Source organism: Sander vitreus, chromosome 23 (genome assembly GCF_031162955.1).
Source record: "Sander vitreus isolate 19-12246 chromosome 23, sanVit1, whole genome shotgun sequence".
Taxonomy (NCBI): domain Eukaryota; kingdom Metazoa; phylum Chordata; class Actinopteri; order Perciformes; family Percidae; genus Sander; species Sander vitreus.
The window spans coordinates 804737-827500 of NC_135877.1; the positions used below are offsets into that span (position 1 = coordinate 804737).

General features: G+C 41.5%; 1 protein-coding gene across 1 annotated transcript in view; it reads left to right on the top strand.

Moving 5' to 3' along the window:
- The window catches only part of tmtc1 (transmembrane O-mannosyltransferase targeting cadherins 1), a 172616-nt gene that overhangs the window by 90056 nt on the left and 59796 nt on the right, over positions 1–22764 (top strand). The window contains exons 5-7 of the mRNA XM_078242700.1: positions 2853–2934; positions 5621–5724; positions 10765–10954. Of these exons, the coding sequence (XP_078098826.1) occupies positions 2853–2934; positions 5621–5724; positions 10765–10954 (376 nt within the window). The remainder of the gene's footprint in view (positions 1–2852; positions 2935–5620; positions 5725–10764; positions 10955–22764) is intronic.

A 22764-nucleotide genomic window follows, 5' to 3' on the forward strand; every position in this document is an offset into this window, starting at 1 on the left:
GCAGGAGGTTAGCAGGAGGTTAACAGTGTTGGGAGCAGACTGGGAAGTTGATTTCCCAACCCTGATGAGGGACTCATAGCCACATGCCATCACCATCTAACGTCAACCCCTATTTGTCAAATAGACAATTCAGCATAAATGTAATAATAGATTTGTGGATCTGACCGAAAGAAGACTGCAGAGGTCTGCACCAGAGTGTGGGTTTTATGCCCTGACAACTGTCATTTACATGTTTAAATTCTTCTTTAAGGGTGCTTTCACATCTGCCTCATTTAGTTAAGTTGAATCACTAGACTTCGTTTTCCCCTTTGGTGCGGTTCTTTTGGGTAGGTGTAGTCTCGCATTGCCAGACCTTCCTCCACAGCACTGCGGAGGAAGATATGTGCTCTGGTTTATTGGCATTTCTTTAAACCAATCACCATTGTCTTGGGCGGTGCTAAGCACTGGACAGAGCCACGGTGCCTCTGCTAAATAGCCTCAGGAAGGAACTTTTTTTGGTGGAACGTGGACGTTCAAAAGTAGTTTTAGTCGTGCAACAGAAAACTCCGATTGGACAGATAGTCTAGCTAGCTGTCTGGATTTACCCTGCAGAGATCTGAGGAGCAGTTAACCATAGTCCTCACAAATCCACCAGAGTTTAAAATTCCAACACAAAGAAAACAGAAGATGGGGACATCCTGAACAATCCTGTAAATGAAACATCGTCGATATAGACTACAACAACGACAAACCCTGGTTTGTCTCAGACAGGGTTGCCGTCCATTTGCATTACAATAACGTACATCTTAAACTGCACATATCTCTTTACTGTGAACCTTTGCACATCACCTTATCAATATTTGTGCACATTCTGCACAACAACTGTACAGCTCTGTCATTCTAAAACAGTTATGTTGTACATATTTGATATTTCTTGTAAGTGAAATTAACAAGATACCTTTAAAATTTCTTGTAAGTGAAAACCTACTTGGCAATAAACCTTGCCTCGTGACTGCTATGGGTTGAATACACCAAATAATTAAGGTAGCATTGCTTTGACCTGGATTCTCTCCAAAGTGCACATTGCTAACATTTTTACCTTCAGAGATTTTTATTGAGAGCATGTGAGTTTTAAGCCCATTAAAAGTAACAAGTGCACCACACCTCTGTAGAAACAAGTTCAATGGTGTTCAGCAGGGAAAACAGCCTGGCTTTTGTTTTCTTTCACGGTACGTCAGGCGAATGCAGCGTCTGCAGGGTCTGACTCTTTCTCATTCTGTCTCTTGGCTCAGCAAATCTCAGCAGAACAGACAGAGCAAAGACAAATATAGAGTAAAGGGAGTCGAGAGCAAAGGGAGAGAGAGGCAGAGATGAAACAGGCGAGACAGAGTGAGTTTTAGACGGACAGAATGTGTGTAGAATTCCTGTGAGAGCTCTTCTCTCACCGTCTCTAGAATGCTTTGAAAGCTCTGCACAAGGGAAACATCTCAAAGTCGCGGGAAGTTGAATGGATTCTCCGTTCTTTCCTTTCACTACTTAGTATCTGTATGATCCCCTCCCTCTCATCTTATTCTCTTGCTGCCTTTTTTCTGCAGTTAAAGCTCCTTCTTTAGTTTCTACCTCAGGCTAATCTATAAGACTGTGTGGTCTGGGGGGGGGGGAGTTCATAAATGACCTTTGCCGAATGGCTGGATCATTAAAAGTGTGTGGTGACTTTGAAAACTTTGTTACAAACATTGCAGGAATGCAGACACATACATGTTGTTAAATTGGACACTTTAATGACAAACTACTGAGAGGTCGCAAAATGTCCTTAATATGGAAGTAAAGTCTAGCACCTGCTTTGTCAACATAAGAGAGTTTTGATGGAGAAGACAGACTTGTGAGTACAGTTAGATGAATTGGTAGCCAGGTACTTTAAAAGGGTTGGGTTGTCAAACAAAACAGTAACACATTGCACAAACGGGAGGAAATCTTTATTTCCTGGGGACTATTTTTAGAATAATCCTTATTTGGTGTTCTAGTGAGTATTTGTGAGTACACTACAGTGTGTGTGTGTGTGTGTGTGTGTGTGTGTGTGTGTGTGTGTGTGTGTGTGTGTGTGTGTGTGTGTGTGTGTGTGTGTTTGTTCATTGTAATGAAGGAACTTGTCATCAAGTGCAACAGTGTTTTAATAATTTAATAAAAGCAATAAAACGATAAAAAGCAATGGAAAAATATGCAGCTATTAACAGAGCCTACACTACATATAGAACAAGGAGAGACAGCTCTTATGACACACAGAGGCATGACAACAATATCGGGCCTGGTTAGGTGTGAATATTATGCACAGAGACTATGATGAGCCAGAGCAGCACTTACATAATAATGACAAGTAAGACAATCAATCAACACAAAAACGGCTCACTGTCCTCACTGTTGGCACAGTTTCTTGGTAAGTCGTTCCAATCCTGGGAGGCTCTGACAGAAAAAGCAATTGGACAGAACTACATTGTCTTCTACAAAGGTGTAGTGCTATTTGTTGAAGTACCGGAGCGCACCTATGAGTTGCACGCATTGCGTGTTAATCAATGCATAAGTTGCAGTTATTGTTTGCTGATGTTGATTGACTTTTTTGATGATGTTGATTTTCTTTTTACAATTCACAATGTCATTTCTTTAAGAAACATTGTTAATTCTAACCACTGTTCATCTCACGTTGTGTTATTTGGAAAGAATCTAACTATCTCCTTAATGTAAGACTCTGTGGAACACGCTGTAGGGGTCTGGTATTCAGCAGTTAAAATAGAATTCACAGTCAGTGAAGGAGATGACCACTTTAACAGCCAAAAAAACCCCGTAAGACTGACCTGCTGTATGTCTGTGTCCCTCAGTCACCTGTCTGGCTCCAGATTCAGGGACCTCCAACACATCTGCAGCCCCTTCATCAAGCGAGCCTGCCTCGTCTCTGGCTATGTGAGTATTTATTTAGATTTTTTTTTTTAAAGTACCATACTGGTGGTTCTGCATGCCTAATAATTGTAAATAATTACTATTACTAATGCCATTTTCCAAAGTAAAACACAGATTTTAAAGGTGTAATATGTAGGAAGTATCACCTACTGCTTGTAAACGCACAGCGTTTAAAGTTGGCCCCTAAAGTTGGAGAGAGAGAGAGAGAGAGAGAGACAGACAGAGAGAGAGAGATGGAGAGAGAGAGAGAGAGAGAGAGAGAGAGAGAGAGAGAGAGAGAGAGAGAGAGAGAGAGAGAGAGAGAGAGAGAGAGAGAGAGAGAGAGAGAGAGAGAGAGAGAGAGAGAGAGAGAGAGAGAGAGAGAGAGAGAGAGAGAGAGAGACAGACAGAGAGAGAGAGACGGAGAGAGAGAGATGGAGAGAGAGAGAGACAGAGAGAGAGAGAGAGAGAGAGATGGAGAGAGAGAGAGAGAGAGAGAGAGAGAGAGAGAGAGAGAGAGAGAGAGAGAGAGAGAGAGAGAGAGACAGAGAGAGAGAGAGAGAGAGAGAGAGAGAGAGACAGAGAGAGAGAGAGAGAGAGAGAGAGAGAGAGAGACAGAGAGAGAGAGAGAGACAGAGAGAGAGACAGAGAGAGCGAGAGAGAGAGAGAGAGAGAGAGAGAGAGAGACAGAGAGAGAGAGAGAGAGAGACAGAGAGAGAGAGAGAGAGAGAGACAGAGAGAGAGAGAGAGAGAGAGAGAGAGAAAAGGCAGCAGTGGGTGAGTGAGCTAGAGATTAAATAAAGAAAGCAACTGCCGAACAAAGCAGTAATCAGCAGAACATTTTCTTTCACGGCGGTGAAAATGACATGATATGATAACACACACAAACCTCTGCACACCTAAATCATGGTTGCAGCTGTCGCCGTGGTCCTGCTGCACGCCCTGCTATGCCCTGTTACTCCTGTTACACCTGCTACGCTCTGCGGTGCCCTGCAGTGTCCTGCTGCATCCTGCTACACCGTCCTTGTATGTTAAAGAGTGTGGTCTAGACCTACTCTATCTGTGAAGTGTCTGGAGATATAAAAGGGGCTAAAAAAGGGCACTTCTTATACAGTTTTATACGATCACTATGACAATTTTTTCAATTTTCTTAACTTTCCTAAACTCTTAACACACCAACACACCTACAACACACGATTGGCAAAACAGTTCATTTCATGCTCAAAATCACACATTGTAAACTAAACTCCAACACAATAAAATAAAATAAATAATAAATAAAATACAATAATTCACTAACACAATACACTGTGTTTACCAAAACAATGCAATCATGTCTCAAAATCAAATACTTCTTCCAAAACACTAACACGTGTTCTCTCCCAACAGGAACATTTAGTCAGTTACAGAAACTACATTATTATACAATAATAATAGACAATAATATAGTGTATTGATCATAGATTGTGTTTGCACTGCAGTTTCTCATGAAGCCTCTCTACAGTTTTGTTTTGTTGGGTTTAGTAAGTAGTGATTGATCTATTTGCATAACTTGGAAACTAAGCTGTTTCTCAGTAGCAATGGAACAAAATGCAGGGCATATATTTGTTTCAATTTACAATATGATCAGCTGTTCACTTTGACTTTAGCCTATAAGTTAGGTTTAAGAACATGATGTTATCTGTTCTGACATACAGAGTGAAAGCATTTGTAAATGGGTCAGTAAAGATCCATTGTTCTGGTCTTGGTGGAGCTTGTTTGTAAAAGAAGTTCAAGCATTTTAAATGTGTGTTAACTGTATGCATTTAGTGTCAAAGCAACAAGAAATGTGTTCATTGTACAGTCTACACAGACAGATGTTGTCCTAACTGTGTTAAGAGTTTAGGAAATTTGTTACAAGTTATGAAAAAATTGTCATAGCAATCGTAAAAAAAACTGTAATTATTTATTTTAAAAAGTTTGTTTTTTTAAACGTTAACTATACTGACACAACACTGACTTCCTTACCAATTTATTTTAATCGGGACTCAACAAAGTCTAATCCACGACCGGATATTTAGATTTTTTATTCAATAAATAAATTAGTTTGACAGGAAAGCTGTGTGCAAACAGGAATATATATATATATATATATATATATATTCATTTATTAAAAAAAGCCCCGTTTGTTGTCACGTGTGTGCACGTGGCTGCACTCATGGAGCCCAAAGGCTCTTTGCTGACGTCCAACACTCAGAAATAAGAAGAGAAACTCCACCAAACATTTCTAGTGGGTCATAAGTGATGATTAAGAGGGTTTACTTTTGTATTAGTCTATCCATTGTTTTTTTTAGGATAACAATGCATATTATACCTTTAAGATTGATACATAATGGTATATTGTTTTCCTGTCTTCCAGGGAGCCATTGGTTTCATTTCAATATGCAATGAAATTCAACTTGCAAAGGGCCTATATCACAGTAAATGTATTTCTCATTTTTGGGAGTTGCATTATTGTTAATACAGCTGAAAATTACTGTTTTGGAAAACTTTTGCTAATTATTACAAAGGAGTCCTGCTGTCCTGCCCTGTTCTCCTGATGTACCGTATTACTTCCTTCAATATTGGCTTCCATGTTTAAGTGTGTATTGTACAGTAATTGTACACTATAAATGTTCCATAAATAGGAAGCTGTTGGTGGATTGTGACTGTTTCCCCCTCCCTCCTCCAGGTGGTGATCATCATGTCGGTCAGGCTGTGGCTGATGGGAGGATCCATGCCTCTCTTCTCTGAACAGGACAACCCTGCCTCCTTCTCACCACACCTGCTTACCAGGTCAGTGTCTCACACACACACACACACACACACACGCAAACACACACACACACACACACACACACACACACACACACACACACACACACACAGAAACAAAGCAACAGATGAAAAGGACCAGCTGTCCATTGTCCGGTATTAATGGGCGATGCCTCCGCCAGAACATCTGCACAACTAGGTTCCCGTGTCAAAAAACCCACAGCGTGACACATACAGTAAGCGCAACAGCAACTGCAACTGCACGGCAGCGTTCAGTAGCATAACTAATGTAACGTTACGGCTCAACAAGTTTGCATTCATAATCTATTCCCTCAGCTGAGAATCTGTGTCGCTCATAGATTGATTATTGACTATAGAGTGACGCTGTTTAAAAAGGACTTGATAAGTGTAAGGTGCTTTTTAGCAGATATCAAGACGAAACTTGAAACAACAACTGGTCCGGACCAGGTTAGTCCTGCTGCATAATTTACCTCAGCAATCTAGCCAGGTGAAAAGAGAGCCACTTTTGTGACACGGTAAACCCTGGCTTTAGACACAACAGACATCGCTGACCCACTAATCTTGCCTCGAGGTAAAGCCCTCATGTGTGAACTGTCAAATTGTTGACAGAAAATGGAGTTAGATGGGAGTTATTAATGAGATCATAGTCTATATCCACAACGCTCCACTTCCAGGATTGTTCCAGTGGCGCTGGAAATTCCGCCAGATTTCACTCTTTTCGGCCGGCTTTCTTTGTGTTGTAATTTTAAACTCTGGTGGATTTGTGAGGACTATGGTTAACTGCTCCTCAGATCTCTGCAGGGTAAATCCAGACAGCTAGCTAGACTATCTGTCCAATCTGAGTTTTCTGTTGCACCACTAAAACTACTTTTGAACGTACACATGTTCCACCAAAACAAGTTCCTTCCTGAGACTATTTAGCAGAGGCACCGTGGCTCCAAGACGATTGTGATTGGTTTAAAGAAATGCCAATAAACCAGAGCACGTTTTTCTCCCATCCAGGAATGCTGTGTGGACTAGCCAGACCTTCCTCTGCAGCACTGTGGAGGAAGGTCTGGCAATGCGAGGCTAATGAGATCCTAGTAAGTTAGTATTAAGGATTGCGGGTGCCAGCAGACAGCAGTAGTGAGGTCTGATGGTCCTCTCAGCAGCGTCAGTGTTTGTCGTCATTGGTGAGCGATAAGAACAGCAGCGGTGAAAAATAGCTCTCCTCTTCCTCGGCCACCTGGGAAATTTATAGCGGATTCTCATATCCCTCGCTCTGTCCTTCCTGCTCACCTTCATTTCACCGTCATTATTTCTGCTCCCTGATGTCTGGCTGAGCCTCCAGTATTCCTTTATCACCTATATGTGTGACTGTCTGTCTGACCATCCATCCTGCTCTACTCGTGGCCGTTCAACATTATATAAATATAATATATAAAAATAGCTTTTTAAAGTTGATTGTGACTCATGGTCCCAGTTTCTCCAGGCTTTGTTCGGGGGCCTCTACTATTCAACATGTATATGCTTCGTCTATGCTCTGACCAAATGAGTAGGATTCCCACTGAGCCAGTACTTAGAACAAGTCGCCAGATGGATGCCAAAATTGTTTTTTAATTAAATAAAGACAAGACAACAATAACTTGTTGGCAACACGGAGAAAATACTGAAAATGATTGCTCAGTTTGATTCCAGAGCTATAAAGACGATCCCAGTGTTTTAATGATTCATCAGACACACCAAGGCAAAAACTAAATCAGCCCATAGAAAATGTGTATTGTTTTTAGATATACAATGTGTTGAAAATAAAATCAATCGCCGATCCCTAACTACTTTTATCCTTCTAACTTCTGTTTCTTTTCCTGTCTGCGAGCTTCTGTCAATAGGAGAGTGTGTGTATGCGGGCACCTGTGTGTGTGTGTGTGTGTGTGTGTGTGTGTGTGTGTGTATGAGAGTGATAATTTATGGCTAGAGGGGCTTGCAAAGTCTGGAAAAGGGAATTGAATTTATGGCCCAGACCCATCAGATGACAGCAGGTGGAGAACATTCTGCTGCATGCTAAACGGCCTGTCAGCACTACCTTGGTGTGTGTGTGTGTGTGTGTGTGTGTGTGTGTGTGTGTGTGTGTGTGTGTGTGTGTGTGTGTGTGTGTGTGTGTGCTCAAGACAACCTCTGAAAGTCCTCTTCAAGTCTTTGTATGCCCATTGACTCGGTTCTGTGTTTATTTCAGACTTTGTCTCCGATGTCTCTCCCTAGCTGTCAATCTCTCTAATAGCCAATCTGAACAGCACTCCGGGAGCAAAGGGAGACAGCAAAGGGCTCGGGAAGAGGGAGGAGCAGCACTAGCACCTTTCGTCTTCCTGACATGTTTTAATTGTCATGTTCAGAGGGGATTCAGCCTGTGTCACATACACACACAAACACACACGCACCACGGCCCGTCAGCAGGTGGCTTCACAGCCACGTTGAGCTTCAGACTCTTCCCTTAGATCTTCCTGGAGGAAATCAATACCTAACCTGCGGTCAGACTATTTAGAATGCAGTCCAACACGAGCTCTGTCAGAATCGATGAGGACTTTAGCTCAGCGTCTTTTGTGTTGTTACCTCATTTTACTGGAGTCAGAGGGGAGAATCAACTTGAAGTGGTTGCTCTGATTTGCTGGAAGTCAGTTGTGGGAGAGGAATACTAATGGCAGATGAAAGAATGACTGTAAAAATTAAAACAAAATGATCAAGCCCGTCTAATATTAGTACACGTTCTACTGTGCCCTCATTTGCAGCCATGTCTCCTGAAATGATGTTTATAGGGTACTTAACAGGGGCGATTCCAGGATTTTTTAAGTGGAGTGGCACAGGGAGGGGGGGGGGGGGAGTAATCAGTCAGGGTGGGCCCTATATTTTATCAGAATACAGCACAGAAAATTTGCTTAGAAATATAGGAAATATTGGATAGGATAAAACAACACAATGTAATTTTGCTAAATAAAACACATCAAAATCACATTAATTTTTATGTTCCACAAATTGTGTATCCAAATACAATACACATTTATCTATGGGCTCTTAAGGTAAACTTTATTATATAGTCATCATGGAAACATTCATTGGTCATTTTTTTCACAGAAGTTATATAAAAATAAAGTACAATACATAGTACACAGTTGCCATACAATGTATGTTTAAAGTATGAATCCATTTACCAAGTGGAAATGCAGCGATTGTCAGAACAGACAGCAAATTGAGAGTACTCTGATCCAATGGAAATCAAATTACTCAGATTGACAGTACTCTAGCCCAATGGATTTGGCACTGGGGGGGTGCCACCCTGGGCCCCCCCTCTAGATCCGCCCCTGGTACTTAATTGTTTTCCCATTTACATTGTGATGAAAAACTGGTTGGATTATGGTCAAAAGCAACATTTTGTTTGAGTGAATGAAGCTCTACATTTATAATCAGGACGGATGGGGGGCGTACAGAGTGCAGGACTTTGATAGCATAGTTCAGGGTTCCCATCCTGACTCGTCTGGGGTTAGGTTTAGGCACCAAAAGCATTTTTGTGCACAGGCATATTGACATCGCCAGCCATGGGTTTCAGGGAAGGTGACTCATGCCACACCTACACTTCATTGTTTTGTTCTCTCTTAGACTCAAAATGGAGCTCTGATGGAGATAATCTTTGGTGTGGAAGAGGGTTTCTATATTTAACCAGACCATGATCTATCTCTAGCCTTAACGAAGAACTGTGAGTGCCTGAACATACCCATACAAAATTGTAATAATGCTAGTAGTCTCTGGTACTCTGTGCTTCTTCTGTGGGGTTAGTGTAGCGTGTGCTCGGAGCTAGCATAAATGTGATCAGTCACAAGACTCACAAGAACCACGTTGCCCATGCTCTATCTCTTTCTTTACTCATCCCTCCTCCTTCCTCTGACCAAGTCCCGCTCTGTCTGACCCTGCCCCGGCTGTTTCCACTGATGCAGATAGCTGCCACACTTTGGACACATCAATTCTCCAGACAGCCATACAGGACTAGAACCCACTGAGAGAAATGTAGAGAAAGGGGGAAGAAAAAGACAACCGCAGCAAAGCAAACACATCAGAAGTAAATCCAGCTGCAACAATTTTATCATTCAATACACTGAGTGGCTCGACACTGTGAAATGTCAGGTTAAAATGTTACTCTCAATCCATATTTAACCTCAGACATCCTCCTGTTCATGTGATACTCAGGTAAACTTTAGTTTTGAGATAAACTGGAAGATTATGATCAGGGGTTAAAGTAGGATGTGGCAGGTGGGGAAAACCCTAAAATATGCAGGGGTGGGGGGACTTTATTTAAGTTTCTATCCACTACACAGCACTTAAAGCTTCAAGAAAACTCACTTTTACAGCTATAGTTCACCTGTTACTCTCGTTATTTCCTTCTTCCAAAACAGCCAGGAGTTGAGTTGCGGAGTCTGCTGCAGTCAGTCCACATAAAACACACCGCAGCTACATTCACCTCCAGCTAACTTCACGGAGAACAATGAGGGCAGAACAGCATCACCGATCTGTTTTAACCGAATATTCTGTCTAGCTCAGCTAAAAACACCAGATCTGCACCACGTTAGCATGTCGCTACAGTTTATTTTACACTCACTACTGAGCCTGCCTGTAACCAGTAGGCTACTGGCACACATGATCTTCACCTGTTCCTGCTTTTATTACAGACATGTGAACTCACCACACACAGTTGCCTTGTGCATGGACTCACAGCGGACACACTGGAATGGATATTTGGCATTATTTTAAACAAACGGGAACCACTGATGTATGAAACTGCCAATTAATGATGTATGAAACTGCCAATTAAGATTAATTTACACGTTAATCGAAGGTGCTTGAACGCCATTCAGGATCATTCCGACCCACTTTAACCCCTGCTTATGATTGATTGAAATTCTCGTTAGGTTTGACAATTTGCTGTGTTTTGCTGTGTGATTCAAATTTTTCTCTTTTTTTTTTTCTTCTTTCCCATCTTCCCCACACCCTCCGTCTCTCTCCACCCCCTCTCTTCAGGATTTTGACCTACTCCTACCTGCTGTCTTTCAACGCCTGGCTGCTGCTGGCCCCCATCGTGCTGTGTTACGACTGGCAGGTAGGCAGCATTCCCCTGGTGGAGTCGCTGGGTGACCTGCGCCACCTGGCCACCGCGCTGCTGGCCGTTGTGATGCTGCTTCTCTGTCTGCACTGCGTCTTCTCACTGCAGGTAAGAGCAAGAAAGGGATACGTAGCTGAAAAGTGCCAAAGGCTGAATTTCCCATGAACTCTGTTGCCTCCTGACGCTTGTTGGTCCTCGTTCCATCATGCAACTACATCATTTGAAGAGTGGGAAGATATATAAGAGCTGGAAAAAGCCTAGAGTTAAGAAGGTTCTAGTAGAAACCCTATGGTTACATGAAAGGTACAGTGTCAGTTAAAAGCTTCTGAAAAGCACTTTCCGTTAAGTCTCATCAGCAACTATACTTTCATTGCAAATACCCTACAATTAGGCAGTATAGTACACAGAATAGAATAGGCATGAATGACTTTGGAAATAGCTTCTAATTGTATTTGAAATGGGCTAGATTCTTTCACTTTAATCATCAACCTCGCACACTTAGGCTAATTTTGTTTTAACCTGGACCCTATTTTCAGAACGCAGGAACTGGCTGCCGTGAACCGGGCTGCAATGTATCCCTACCTAATTTCTGTATTTCCAAACAAAAAACTCGGAGTCTGTTCACCCGACTCACGTTCCACACTCCAAACCGCTGTCTTCGGACAAGAAGTCCCCTTGTGAGATCAATAATGTTGTCAGACACGTTTAGAAACAATCTGAGCGTCAGTGGCAAAAACAATCACTTATAGTGGACAAAAATTGAGGATGCAAAATTGCCCCATAGGGTTACATTGCAATCCGGTTCGTTGCAGTCGGTCCTCGCATAATACTGGACCATTAGTCACGTAGACACAAATGCATGGGGAAACAGGGTCCAGGTAAAAAAAAAAAAAAAGAAAATACCCTTTAAGTCCAGGATAAGACATCCCCTGCTACTGGACAAATTGCCATGAAATTAGATATTTTTAACCTTTTGTCTGGCACAACCGTCAGTCCGAAATTTCAACAAAACCAACTATTTGGTCCCTGACAGTGATTCTTGACAATCAAAGCTATACTGCGTAGTTTCTGTCTCCCCCATGGGGAATTCTAAGTAATGACAATTCTGTTGGCGCATCCACATGATACAAGCCTTCCGTGATCATGCACCCCCCCCCCCCACCCCTCCTCCATGCAGTTGCTAGTAGCCGAGGAGGACACGGAGGATTAAAAAAACATGATGGACTCTTCAGAAGAGGTCATTATCTACACTCCAGTTTCTTCGTGGTAAAGTCACCGGACACCACAATCTTCTGAACATAGTCATACTGAGAAATCCAGAGAGAGTTGTGTGGAGCTGATAGTCTTAAGAGCTACCCACTAACTAACCAACTGACATCAATGGATTTTGCAGTAAATAATTATGGCCCCCACAGAATGAGTCCTTATTATTTTAATGTCCTCTTGACCTCTCCTCTAGCAACGCCAGCACTCCAAAATGTCCACTTATGCATCAGAAATAACAAAAGCTAACCAGACAAATGCCATGAAAATTGAAGGAGGTACCTGAAGGAACAACCCCACACATGCTTTTTTTAATGTGCATGACACAGAGGACGGAAAAAGGTGGCCGATACACATCTAGAGTAGTTTTGTTAACATAAGCCAAACTTTTTCACACTGTACTCTTCTCAGTTCCAAGTGTAACCAAGTTTGAGGACTGGCTGCTGCATCTACACACACCACCATCTTGGATGTTTTTTGAGGGTACAATGAATTCACTGGTTACTGAAAAAAGAGTATGACGTTTCATTTACGGGATTGTTCCGTGCCGCCGGATGTCCCTCATTTTCAGCCGGATGTCCGTCCCCTTCCTTTTCTTTGTGTTGGCGTTCTAACCTCTGGTGGATTTGTGAGGACTATGGTTAACTGCTCCTCAGATCTCTGCAGGGTAAATCCAGACAGCTAGCTAGACTATCTGTCCAATCTGAGTTTTCTGTTGCACAACTGAAACTACTTTTGAACATACACATGTTCCACCAAAACAAGTTCCTTCCTGAGACTATTTGGCAGAGGCACCGTTGCTCCGTCCGGCGCTTAGCACCGCCCAAGACGATTGTGATTGGTTTAAAGAAATGCCAATAAACCAGAGCAAGCTTTTCTCCCATCCAAGAATGCTGTGTGGAATGCGAGACTACTAAAAAAAGCTAAATATTGCACTGGGCTGTGCACACACAAGCACTCACACATATACTATATGATTTCATCTGGTCACTTAGGTTTTGGTGTATGGGAAACAAACACACAGATTATATAAACATCCTTCCTTCCTATTACTTTACATTTTAAAGCCAGGCTCATTTCGCACACCTCCTGTTACTGTGGAGACAGAGCTTGAAAGTGTGTGTTTGTGTATATATAATGTACAGTGTGTATTTTCCAAGGGAGTGTTTTCTCTCACTTAATCAGCTCCAGCTTTTTATATTACCTTCTGTCCTCCCTTAGTGCTTTTCTTATTTCCTTTTCCCACAATCCCTCTCTGCTTATGTCTGTCTTATATTTCAGATGACAGTTGGTTCAAGGAGTCTTTATTGAACCATGCTGCAGATTTGTTTTCTTGGCAGAAAAAATCATTTAGTTACACTAAATGCTGCCAGGTGTTGCTGCTACTTTTTCCTTAGGCGGTTTATTCTAGAGATCTGTATTCATATTTGGTAACTTTTTGTCTGCACTTAAAAAGTCACGACTCATGTCAAACTTGTGAGCCTTGCACTCTGAGAGGCAGTGTTTCCCCTATAATAGTACAGGACTGGCGGGCTGCCAGGCCAATGGGGGCCAATGGGAACCACTGCCAGGCCAGAAAAAAAACATTTTAATATTAAAAAATAATGCCAAATATCCATTGTGTTTCCTCCTTAATGTAATTCTGCAGCAGCACACTGCAATGAACTGTTGACTTTACAGTTTTCAGTCTTTGCTCTGCAGTTTGAAATGACTAAAACATGTCACCTACAAACAATTAACCACCACATTTTGTCAGAGTTGTAAGATCAGTGTTACATTTTTGATATTACATTTGAGTAACAAGAATGTTTTGGGAAACAGCATTTAGCATTTTCAGAATTATCCACACTAGTATTTCAGAGGGAAGTATTGTACTTTTTACTCCACATACATCTATTTAACAGCTTTGGTTACTAGTTACATTCCAGATTAAGATTTTACTAGTCTCGCTTTGCCAGACCTTCCTCCACAGCGCTGTGGAGGAAGGTCTGGCTAGTCCACACAGCATTCCTGGATAGTACAAAAACGTGCTCTGGTTTATTGGCATTTCTTTAAACCAATCACAATTGTCTTGGGCGGCGCTGAGCTCCGCACAGAGCCTTTGCAAAATAGTCTCAGGAAGGAACTTGTTTTGGTGGAACATGTGTATGTTCAAAAGTAGTTTTAGACGTGCAACAGAAAACTCAGATTGAACAGATAGTCTAGCTAGCTGTCTGGATTTACCCTGCAGAGATCTGAGGAGCAGTTAACCATAGTCCTCACAAATCCACCAGAGGTTAGAACGCCAACACAGAGACAGAGGAAGGGGACGCACATTGGCGAAAAGACATGCATCAGGCGGAATTTCCTGCGGCACTGGAACAATCCCAGAAGTTGGAACATTGAGGATATAGACTAAGATTTGACATACAAAACATGTGATCAGTTTATATAGTATGATTCATCATTATAGATTTCATAGTGAAATAAGTATTAAATTAGTTCCACCTCGACCAACCACAACATTAAAGTAGCACTCACATATTAATACAGTGCATCAATGATATAATAATATAACACGGACAGTGAACATTCTATATAATGAGTTATTTTACTTTCAGTACTTAAAGTACATTCTGTTGATAATACTTTATGTATTTTTACTTAAGGAAAATGTTGAATGCAGGACCCTTTCCTTGTAATGTTATAGTTTTACAATATGGCATTGCTACTTTGACTTAAGTAAATGATTTGAATACTTCTTCCACCACTGTTGGATTCAGCCACTCAAACTCCTGAGACTCCTGTTTTAAGTCTTTTGGAAGAGACAGACGTGTTTTCAACAGCTAAAATTATAAATTATAAAATTGGACGATGCATAGTAAAACAGTGTGGACTAAAGCTAAGATTGTGCCATTTCCAGGTCTCTAGTATAGGACCACAGTGCTTGTAAATACAAGAATGATGTGCAACACTGCATCAGGTCAGGCAGGGTAATTATTAATGACAGCTGGACTTGTGGAGCCAGTTGGACTCACAGCGTAGGCGGTAGAATCTGACCTTTAATTGTTTTGCCCACTTTTAGGCCAATCCGTCTTATTGGTAAGGGAGTGCTGCATGTGCACCGTTTCAAGTGTATCACAGTTTTAATCACAATGTATTGCCACCGTCAAATAGGGGCGTTGAAATTAATCATTGCATCGATGCATCGCGATGCGGACCTGGATGATTCTGCATGGATGCAGTGACAGACCATAATTGATTATTGCCTACTGATGTTGCTTGTTGATTTTCCGGTCACTGCTTTATTTATTACTGCCTTTTGTCTGTTGTCTGCTGTGTTCAGACTCCACTACATTCAGGAAGGGTCTTTTTATAAGAGCGCATACAATAAAAATGGGAGTTCATATATTTCTAAATTCTTGAATTAGTTGATGAAAACCATGTATAGCAATATATAATAATATTGAGGAGGTGAGGCAACGAGATGCGTCGTGATATCAAATCGTAATCAAATTGAATCGTGAAACCAGTGAAGGTTCACACTCCTACCATCAAAAGACTGCTCAAAGAAGGCCTCTAATGTTATTTTAATGGATTGTTTTAATAATGCTCCTCAGCTCCTGAGGTTTTAGCAGCCTGTAGGAAGATATTTCTTCTCTGGAAAAATATTTAGTCTTTTATGACTGTATGAGAGCTGTATGAAGGGAGGAGAGTTTGTGATGGTTTGTGTTTAAATGTTAATTGTGTTCCTGTCAGGGCTGTCAGCACTGCTGATATTGTTAATGTTGCGTGTGTGTGTGTGTGTGTGTGTGTGTGTGTGTGTGTGTGTGTGTGTATTAGGGGTGGAACGGTACATGTATTCGTATTGAACCGAAACGGTACGGGCGTCTCGGTTCGGTACTTGAATTTACACGGAGAATACACGTTATAAAAATAAATAAAACTCGCGTGCAAATGAATTAATGTAATGTGGAACTACTGTTACATACGCGTTTCTTAGGGACACCTAATCTGTAGTCTAATCTGAGTCCACACGAAGCAAACTAGTCCCTTCCATATACAACCAAACACGGACGTACTGTAGCTGTATCCCTTCTCGCCTCGACCACAAATGGCTTCCAGGGCCATTTGCTTCGCTGTTTGCTCTGCTGTTAGCTCCGCTGTTAGCTCCGCCATTAGCTGTTAGCTCCGCCGTTAGCTTCGCTGTTTGCTGCTAGCTCCGCTGTTAGCGTGTGAAGCTAACGCCACAATTTGCCAACTGCTCTGTGTAACCGAAGCTGCTCTTTTAACACCCCTGCTCTGTGCATTCACATGTGAGAGCAGCGCTTGTCTCCCATATCACACTACTAGCTAATTGTCTTATTTTGTTTACAAGTTCCAGATGCAGTCTGGAGATGATGTGGGGTAGCCTACTTACTGTTTACTGTTTACATCTTACTTTATACGCTTCAGGCTGTTGCAGCTAGCTCAGGGGACAGACTGGATGACACTAGGTGGTACAGCCTGAGACAGCTAGCTCAGGGGACAGACTGGATGACACTAGGTGGTACAGCCTGAGACAGCTAGCTCAGGGGACAGACTGGATGACACTAGGTGGTACAGCCTGAGACAGCTAGCTCAGGGGACAGACTGGATGACACTAGGTGGTACAGCCTGAGACAGCTAGCTCAGGGGACAGACTGTAGGACACTAGGTGGTACAGTAGAAAGAAAGGGTAAAATTAGGCCACATTATTTACTTAAAATATAAAATGAAAATGTACCCATTCTTAAGTTATTACTTGTCCTGAAGAATTCATAGTACAAAGTGCTCGCTGACATTGTGTTGAGACCAACTAGAATATTTGGCATGTCCAATGGCCGAGTCCGAGACAAGTCTGAGTCCAAATACCAACGAGTCCAAGACGAGTCCGAGACAATTAGGCAACGTCTCGAGTCCGGACTCGAGTACTACAGCCCTGGAATGAGAAAGGTAGACCGAGAAAGGAATGTATGTGAATTAGTTTTAATTAGCTGTCAACTATTAACTATCGCCAACTATATTTATTTTGATAATCGATTACGAGAGAGGGGGAAGACATGCAGCAAATGGCCGCAGGTCGGACTCAACCTTCATCAAAATCCTTCATCCCCATTGCAGTCACCACACTGAACAGCCATACATAGACAGCATCACACAGTTCCATTCAGGCTTCTTCTTGCACGTTTTTTTGTACAGCCAATGTTATTACACTGTTTCTATATGTATCTTTTACCATTGAGTCACCTAAATATTTTCTGTTATATACTTTACCGCCGCCGATGACAACATCATATCCGTTTTCTGACCGAAAGCAGAAAAAGCAGCCCTAATATGCACACATAGAATTATGTTTGAAAACTGGCAAGGGAGAAGTGCACTGGATGAATTTGGCAGTAACGTCCACATAGTTGTCAAGGATTGTATGGCTACAGCATGCTCCAGTTTTCTGTTGCCTCTGTGTGTGTGTGTGTGTGTGTGTGTGTGTGTGTGTGTGTGTGTGTGTGCGTGCGTGTGTGAGTACATTTGTGTGTTTGTTTCAGGGCCAGTGGTCACTTCTTGCGTGTGTGTGATGCCAGGCCATCTGTGGTTGTGGCTGGCCTCTCCAGTGTGGGTGGCAGGTCTTAATTCAGATTTAGTTTCAGTGTCTCATTTTCATGGATGGTTTATTTATCTTTTGGTACAAACAAATTATCCCTGTTGTATAATGTTATTGGTTTGGAATATAATTACAGCCAACTGTGTCTAAGCTCTTTCCTAAACAACTTTTGGACTTAAAAGTTACTGTGTTTAGAAGACCATTGTAGGCTATGTTGTAAATCATTGTGTATAACAGTTAATATTAGATTTTCGTATTATATACTGTGCAGACATTCCTGTCTGGTTATTTTATTCATAATAATGTATACTTCATTAATTCAATGAGCAGTTTATATAGTCAAATTGATTATTTACCTCTGGTGCATCCTGGTGGCCTAGGGGTTTTAGGTTTTGACCATGTATTGCATATAACAGCTTGAAAGATCCCTGGAAATACAGTAGCCTAGTTGTCAGGTATTAGTTCAAGTGGACCCAAGCACAGAACACAACTAGGAGGCAGATGAAGTTGAGATGATTTATTGAAAAGTACTCAGATTGGATGGGAGGCCAGTGGCGGCAGAGGGCAGGAGAGTGGACAGGAATGGCAGGACTGGCTGGGCGGGGTCGAGAACATGGGCAGGCTTGAGTTGCACAGGGGTTAGCAGGCAAACAGGTTAACGGCAGCTGTGTTGGGCACGTTACTCAGGCAGTGTAATATGTTACTCTTTACTTATTACTCCTTTAGAAGTCATTGTAGTTTATTGGAACAATAATTCTTTTAGTTACTGCCATCAGGTCGACGCTACAGAGTGCCATTTGCAAGGAAAAGCATATATAAAAAAATCCTTCATCCCCATTGCAGTCACCACACTGAACAGCCATACATAGACAGCATCACACAGTTCCATTCAGGCTTCTTCTTGCACGTTTTTTTTTGTACAGCCAATGTTATTACACTGTTTCTATATGTATCTTTAAGTTCTTATATGTATTTTATGTTATTTGAACCAGCTCTGTCAAAGACAAATTTCTGTCACTCGTGACAGACAATAAAGTTTTTCTTATCTTATCTTAATTAACCTTACAGGAGAAGTCAACAATCAGCAAACTACAGAACTGCAAACATACTGCATTCTGGCTGTTACTGTGTGTTACCAAGACTATCACACATTTACATAGGCCCATTAAGTATTTTGTCAAGGCTTACATTATGAAAAGGACCTGGGTGACACGGATTCCCATCACCATAGTAACTCGCTGTGCCTGCGTGCGCAAGCCGAGAGAGGAGAGGGACGCTGCTCTGCTCTGCTCAGTGACATGCTGGATATCAGCGATGTTCCCACTCGTATCAAAACCTTTATATAATGTTATATGTTATGTATAATATAATAATAATATTATATAAATACTTCCAGCTCTTAAAAGTATTCCCGTCTCCGTCATCCTCCATCTTTCGTTAAGCTTTTTGGCTAGTAGCCGATGTGGCGTGACCGGCTCTGACCCTGACCTGCCACGCGCTAAATTACGACAAGCGTACACATCACGTCATCATATAAGAAAGCCTACCTGGCACAAAAACAAATCACATTCGGGTAACGCACTAACGCAGCGTTACTTGGATTAGCAACTGTAATATAATTACTGGTTTGGAGATTGTAATCCCTTACACTACTCGTTACTGTGGAAAGTAATAATATTACAGTAATATATTACTAAGTAATGCGTTACTGCCCAACACTGGCGAGCAGGCAGGCAGACGAGGGATGTTCCTCAGCACAAGGAAAAGTTAGTTAGTACAATACGGGAATAAAGTACAAAGAAGAGATTATTAACCAGAAAGGGCTGAAGCATGTCTCTAGTCTACCACAGTAACTGAAGCAACGATCTGGCACCGGATGTGTGAAGAGCCGAGGCTGATGATGTGATGAGAGGCAGGTGAGCAGACTGGGAGAGGTGATGGGCTGGACAGAAATGACACGCACGCACACACACACACACACACACACACACACACACACACACACACACACACACACACACACACACACGTTTGTTTCACTATCTTTGTGGGGACCTGTCATTGACATAATGCGTTCCTAATTCTAACCCTAATCCTAAAACCAAGTCTTAACCCTCAAACAGACCTTTAACCTTGGGGGGTCCAGCATTTTGGCCCCACAAAGCTGTCGGGACCCCACAAGTATACTGGAGTTAAACAAGCCCACACACACGCACGCACGCACGCACGCACACACACACACACACACACACACACACACACACACACACAGCGGATACGGCAGGAGAGGAAAACACAGAGAAACACTGGAACAATACTGAGCATTAAGTCATTTCTCTTCTTCTTCTTGATATTTCCACCAGATGGCACCAAAGTAAGGAATTTCCATATCCTAAACACAGTTTAGATATAATTCCTAAAGGTCTGTGAGTTTACTGAGTTAAAGTTTTGGCTGTGTGAAATTAGAACTCATATTGAATAGAGCCATTCAGTGAGCACAAAAAAGTGTCTCCTTTCCAAATTAGAAGATCTACAGAAGATTCCCAATATTATCATTGCAAGTTCTCCCCCTAAACTAAAACTAAACAAATAGATAGATAGATAGATAGATAGATACTTTATTCATCCCTAAGGAAATTTTAGATGATGGCATAGATAGGATACGCTGGTTGTGTCATCCCCAAATTTAAGCAAAACAGATAGCATTTTTCTGCCATGGTTGAATGAGCCTTTGAAATGGGACAGCTATGTGGACCTGTTTGAAATGAGGACTTTGTAGACTGTAGTCCTTGAGATGGGACAACTCTCCTGGGACTGAAGCACAGCCTCCTCACATTTGGAGCACTGCCCATTAGGCTGGATGCAGATAACACGATTCCTTTTCTATTTTGATATTCATTTGGATACAGCATGAATGACTTAAATATAACGTATCGTACCTATTTCCAGTGGGTGGCACTATGACTAGGACTCTGCACTGGGACAAGGATGTCCATTGTGTATAATTGTGGTTTCCTCCCACCATAAAGAGATGCATTCTAGGTTACAAGGATTACAGTTTGAAATTAGCCGACTGGCTAACACTGGCACATTTACAGAAATGTTGATTAATGTGCATTGTCCTCTTACATAAATAAATAAAAAATAAATAATCCCTTTGACAATGTCTCGAAAATGTATACGTTATACATTTAAAGGCAACGTTATACATTATATTTTTACACACCTGACATTTTGGCACTGTAGCCTAAGCTAGCATACCTGCCCAATCGTCATCAACCTTTGCCGCTTGTTTAAATCGTAAACAAGTTGCTGAGTTTGGCACATTTGGCCGTGTCAGCTTGTACAGTATAGATTCTTTTTAAATCGTGGACCCTCCAGCTCCCTCTTCATCTTTCTATTCATCATCTTGTCTTTTTAATCTTCTTATATTTCTCTTTCTTCCTCAATCGCATCTTCTACCTGAGCTTTTGCGAGTGTAGCCTGTGGGCAGTGCGAAATATTTTCAATCTCAGCCAACATTTCTGTCTTTAAAAGGCCGTAACGGGTTCTGTCTTAAAGCTAGAGTAAGTATCATATGAAAATAGACAATCCAACCATGACATGCTAGCTTGTCAGAGTGTGGGCTAAATAATGATCCCAAGTTAGGCTAAAGTTTGGGGACGAGGGAAACACTGGCATTTATTGGTCATTATTAAAGGAGTCCCTTGACCTCTCAACTCAAGATATCTGTTTCTGAGATCTGTAGTTTCAACTGCTAAACTTGAGATGCTTATACATGCATTTATCTCCTCTCACATTGACTACTGTAATGCGCTTAGTATGTCTGCTCTTGATCGCCTTCAGTTAATCCAGAATGCTAGACGATCTCACATTACCCATGTTCTTAAGTCTCTTCCCTGGCTCCCTGTTCCACATAGGATTCAGTTTAAAATTCTCACTCTTACATACAGAGCATTTCACGGTCAGGCTCCACCCTCACGGTCTGCTGTTACTGTGGACTGTATTGTATCATGTTGTATGCTTTATGTGAAGCACTTTGGGATTTTTTAGCTGTGATAAGCACTCCATGATTAATTTTATTTATTTACAGTAGTTACTTACCCACCAGTCTCCCCTTTAGAGACCCACTTTATGCTAATCCCATGCAGTTTGGGGCTAAAGCCATGCAGTTTTTCTCATGCAGTACAAATGTGTTATTTTCGCCTATTCTAAAATGGTGCATTGGTATATTTTTGCATTCTGGGGTCCCTAAACAGTCTTGGAATTGGATACATTGGGTCTGACCCTTGTGAATTCAATGAGGCCAATGTTATTCATGTGTGATGATGTTATTCCCCATATTAGCCATTTCATTTCAGTGAGACCATTTCTTGAAACTTGACGTCACTGTATAAAACGACCTATTGTGACCTCTAGGAGACTCACATCCTCATACAACTTTACAACCACAAACTAAAGACCTAGGGCACCTTCTGAGCAGTTTTCAGAACAGAAGTGCTGAATCGCTGAAAAATGCAATTCTTAAAGAAATCTCCAAATGTCAAAACATTTTGATACCAAATCACAGCATGGATGAGTGTTCCTCAATGTCTTGGTGTCTTAATGTGGTATTTTGGAGGGATTTCTGACCATTTTTTATCAATTCTCGAGTGGTCAAGAATGGTTACATTTAGAACCAAATCTATGTAACAAATTGCTGCCACAACTTATGAGACATGATTGAGCATGATGTTTGCTATCATATACTTTACGTAATGTTTTAAGCCCTTATACACTTAATATTTAAGTATTTTCCTAAACAAAACACAATGTTTATTAGAGATGTATAACTTGACACACAGTGCTAAACTGCATCTAAAATTCCCAGCTTTCAGATGATGTACCATATTCTATGTGGCATATACTGTTACTGTATACCAGTAGTGCTACCTCCCCCTAAAAGAGACACAAATGGCTCTCTAAGGGTTAATGTATTTGTAGTTTGGTCAGGTTCTGGCACAAAAACTACTTGGTTAGGTTTAGGCAACACATGTACTTAGTTATGTTAAAGCTA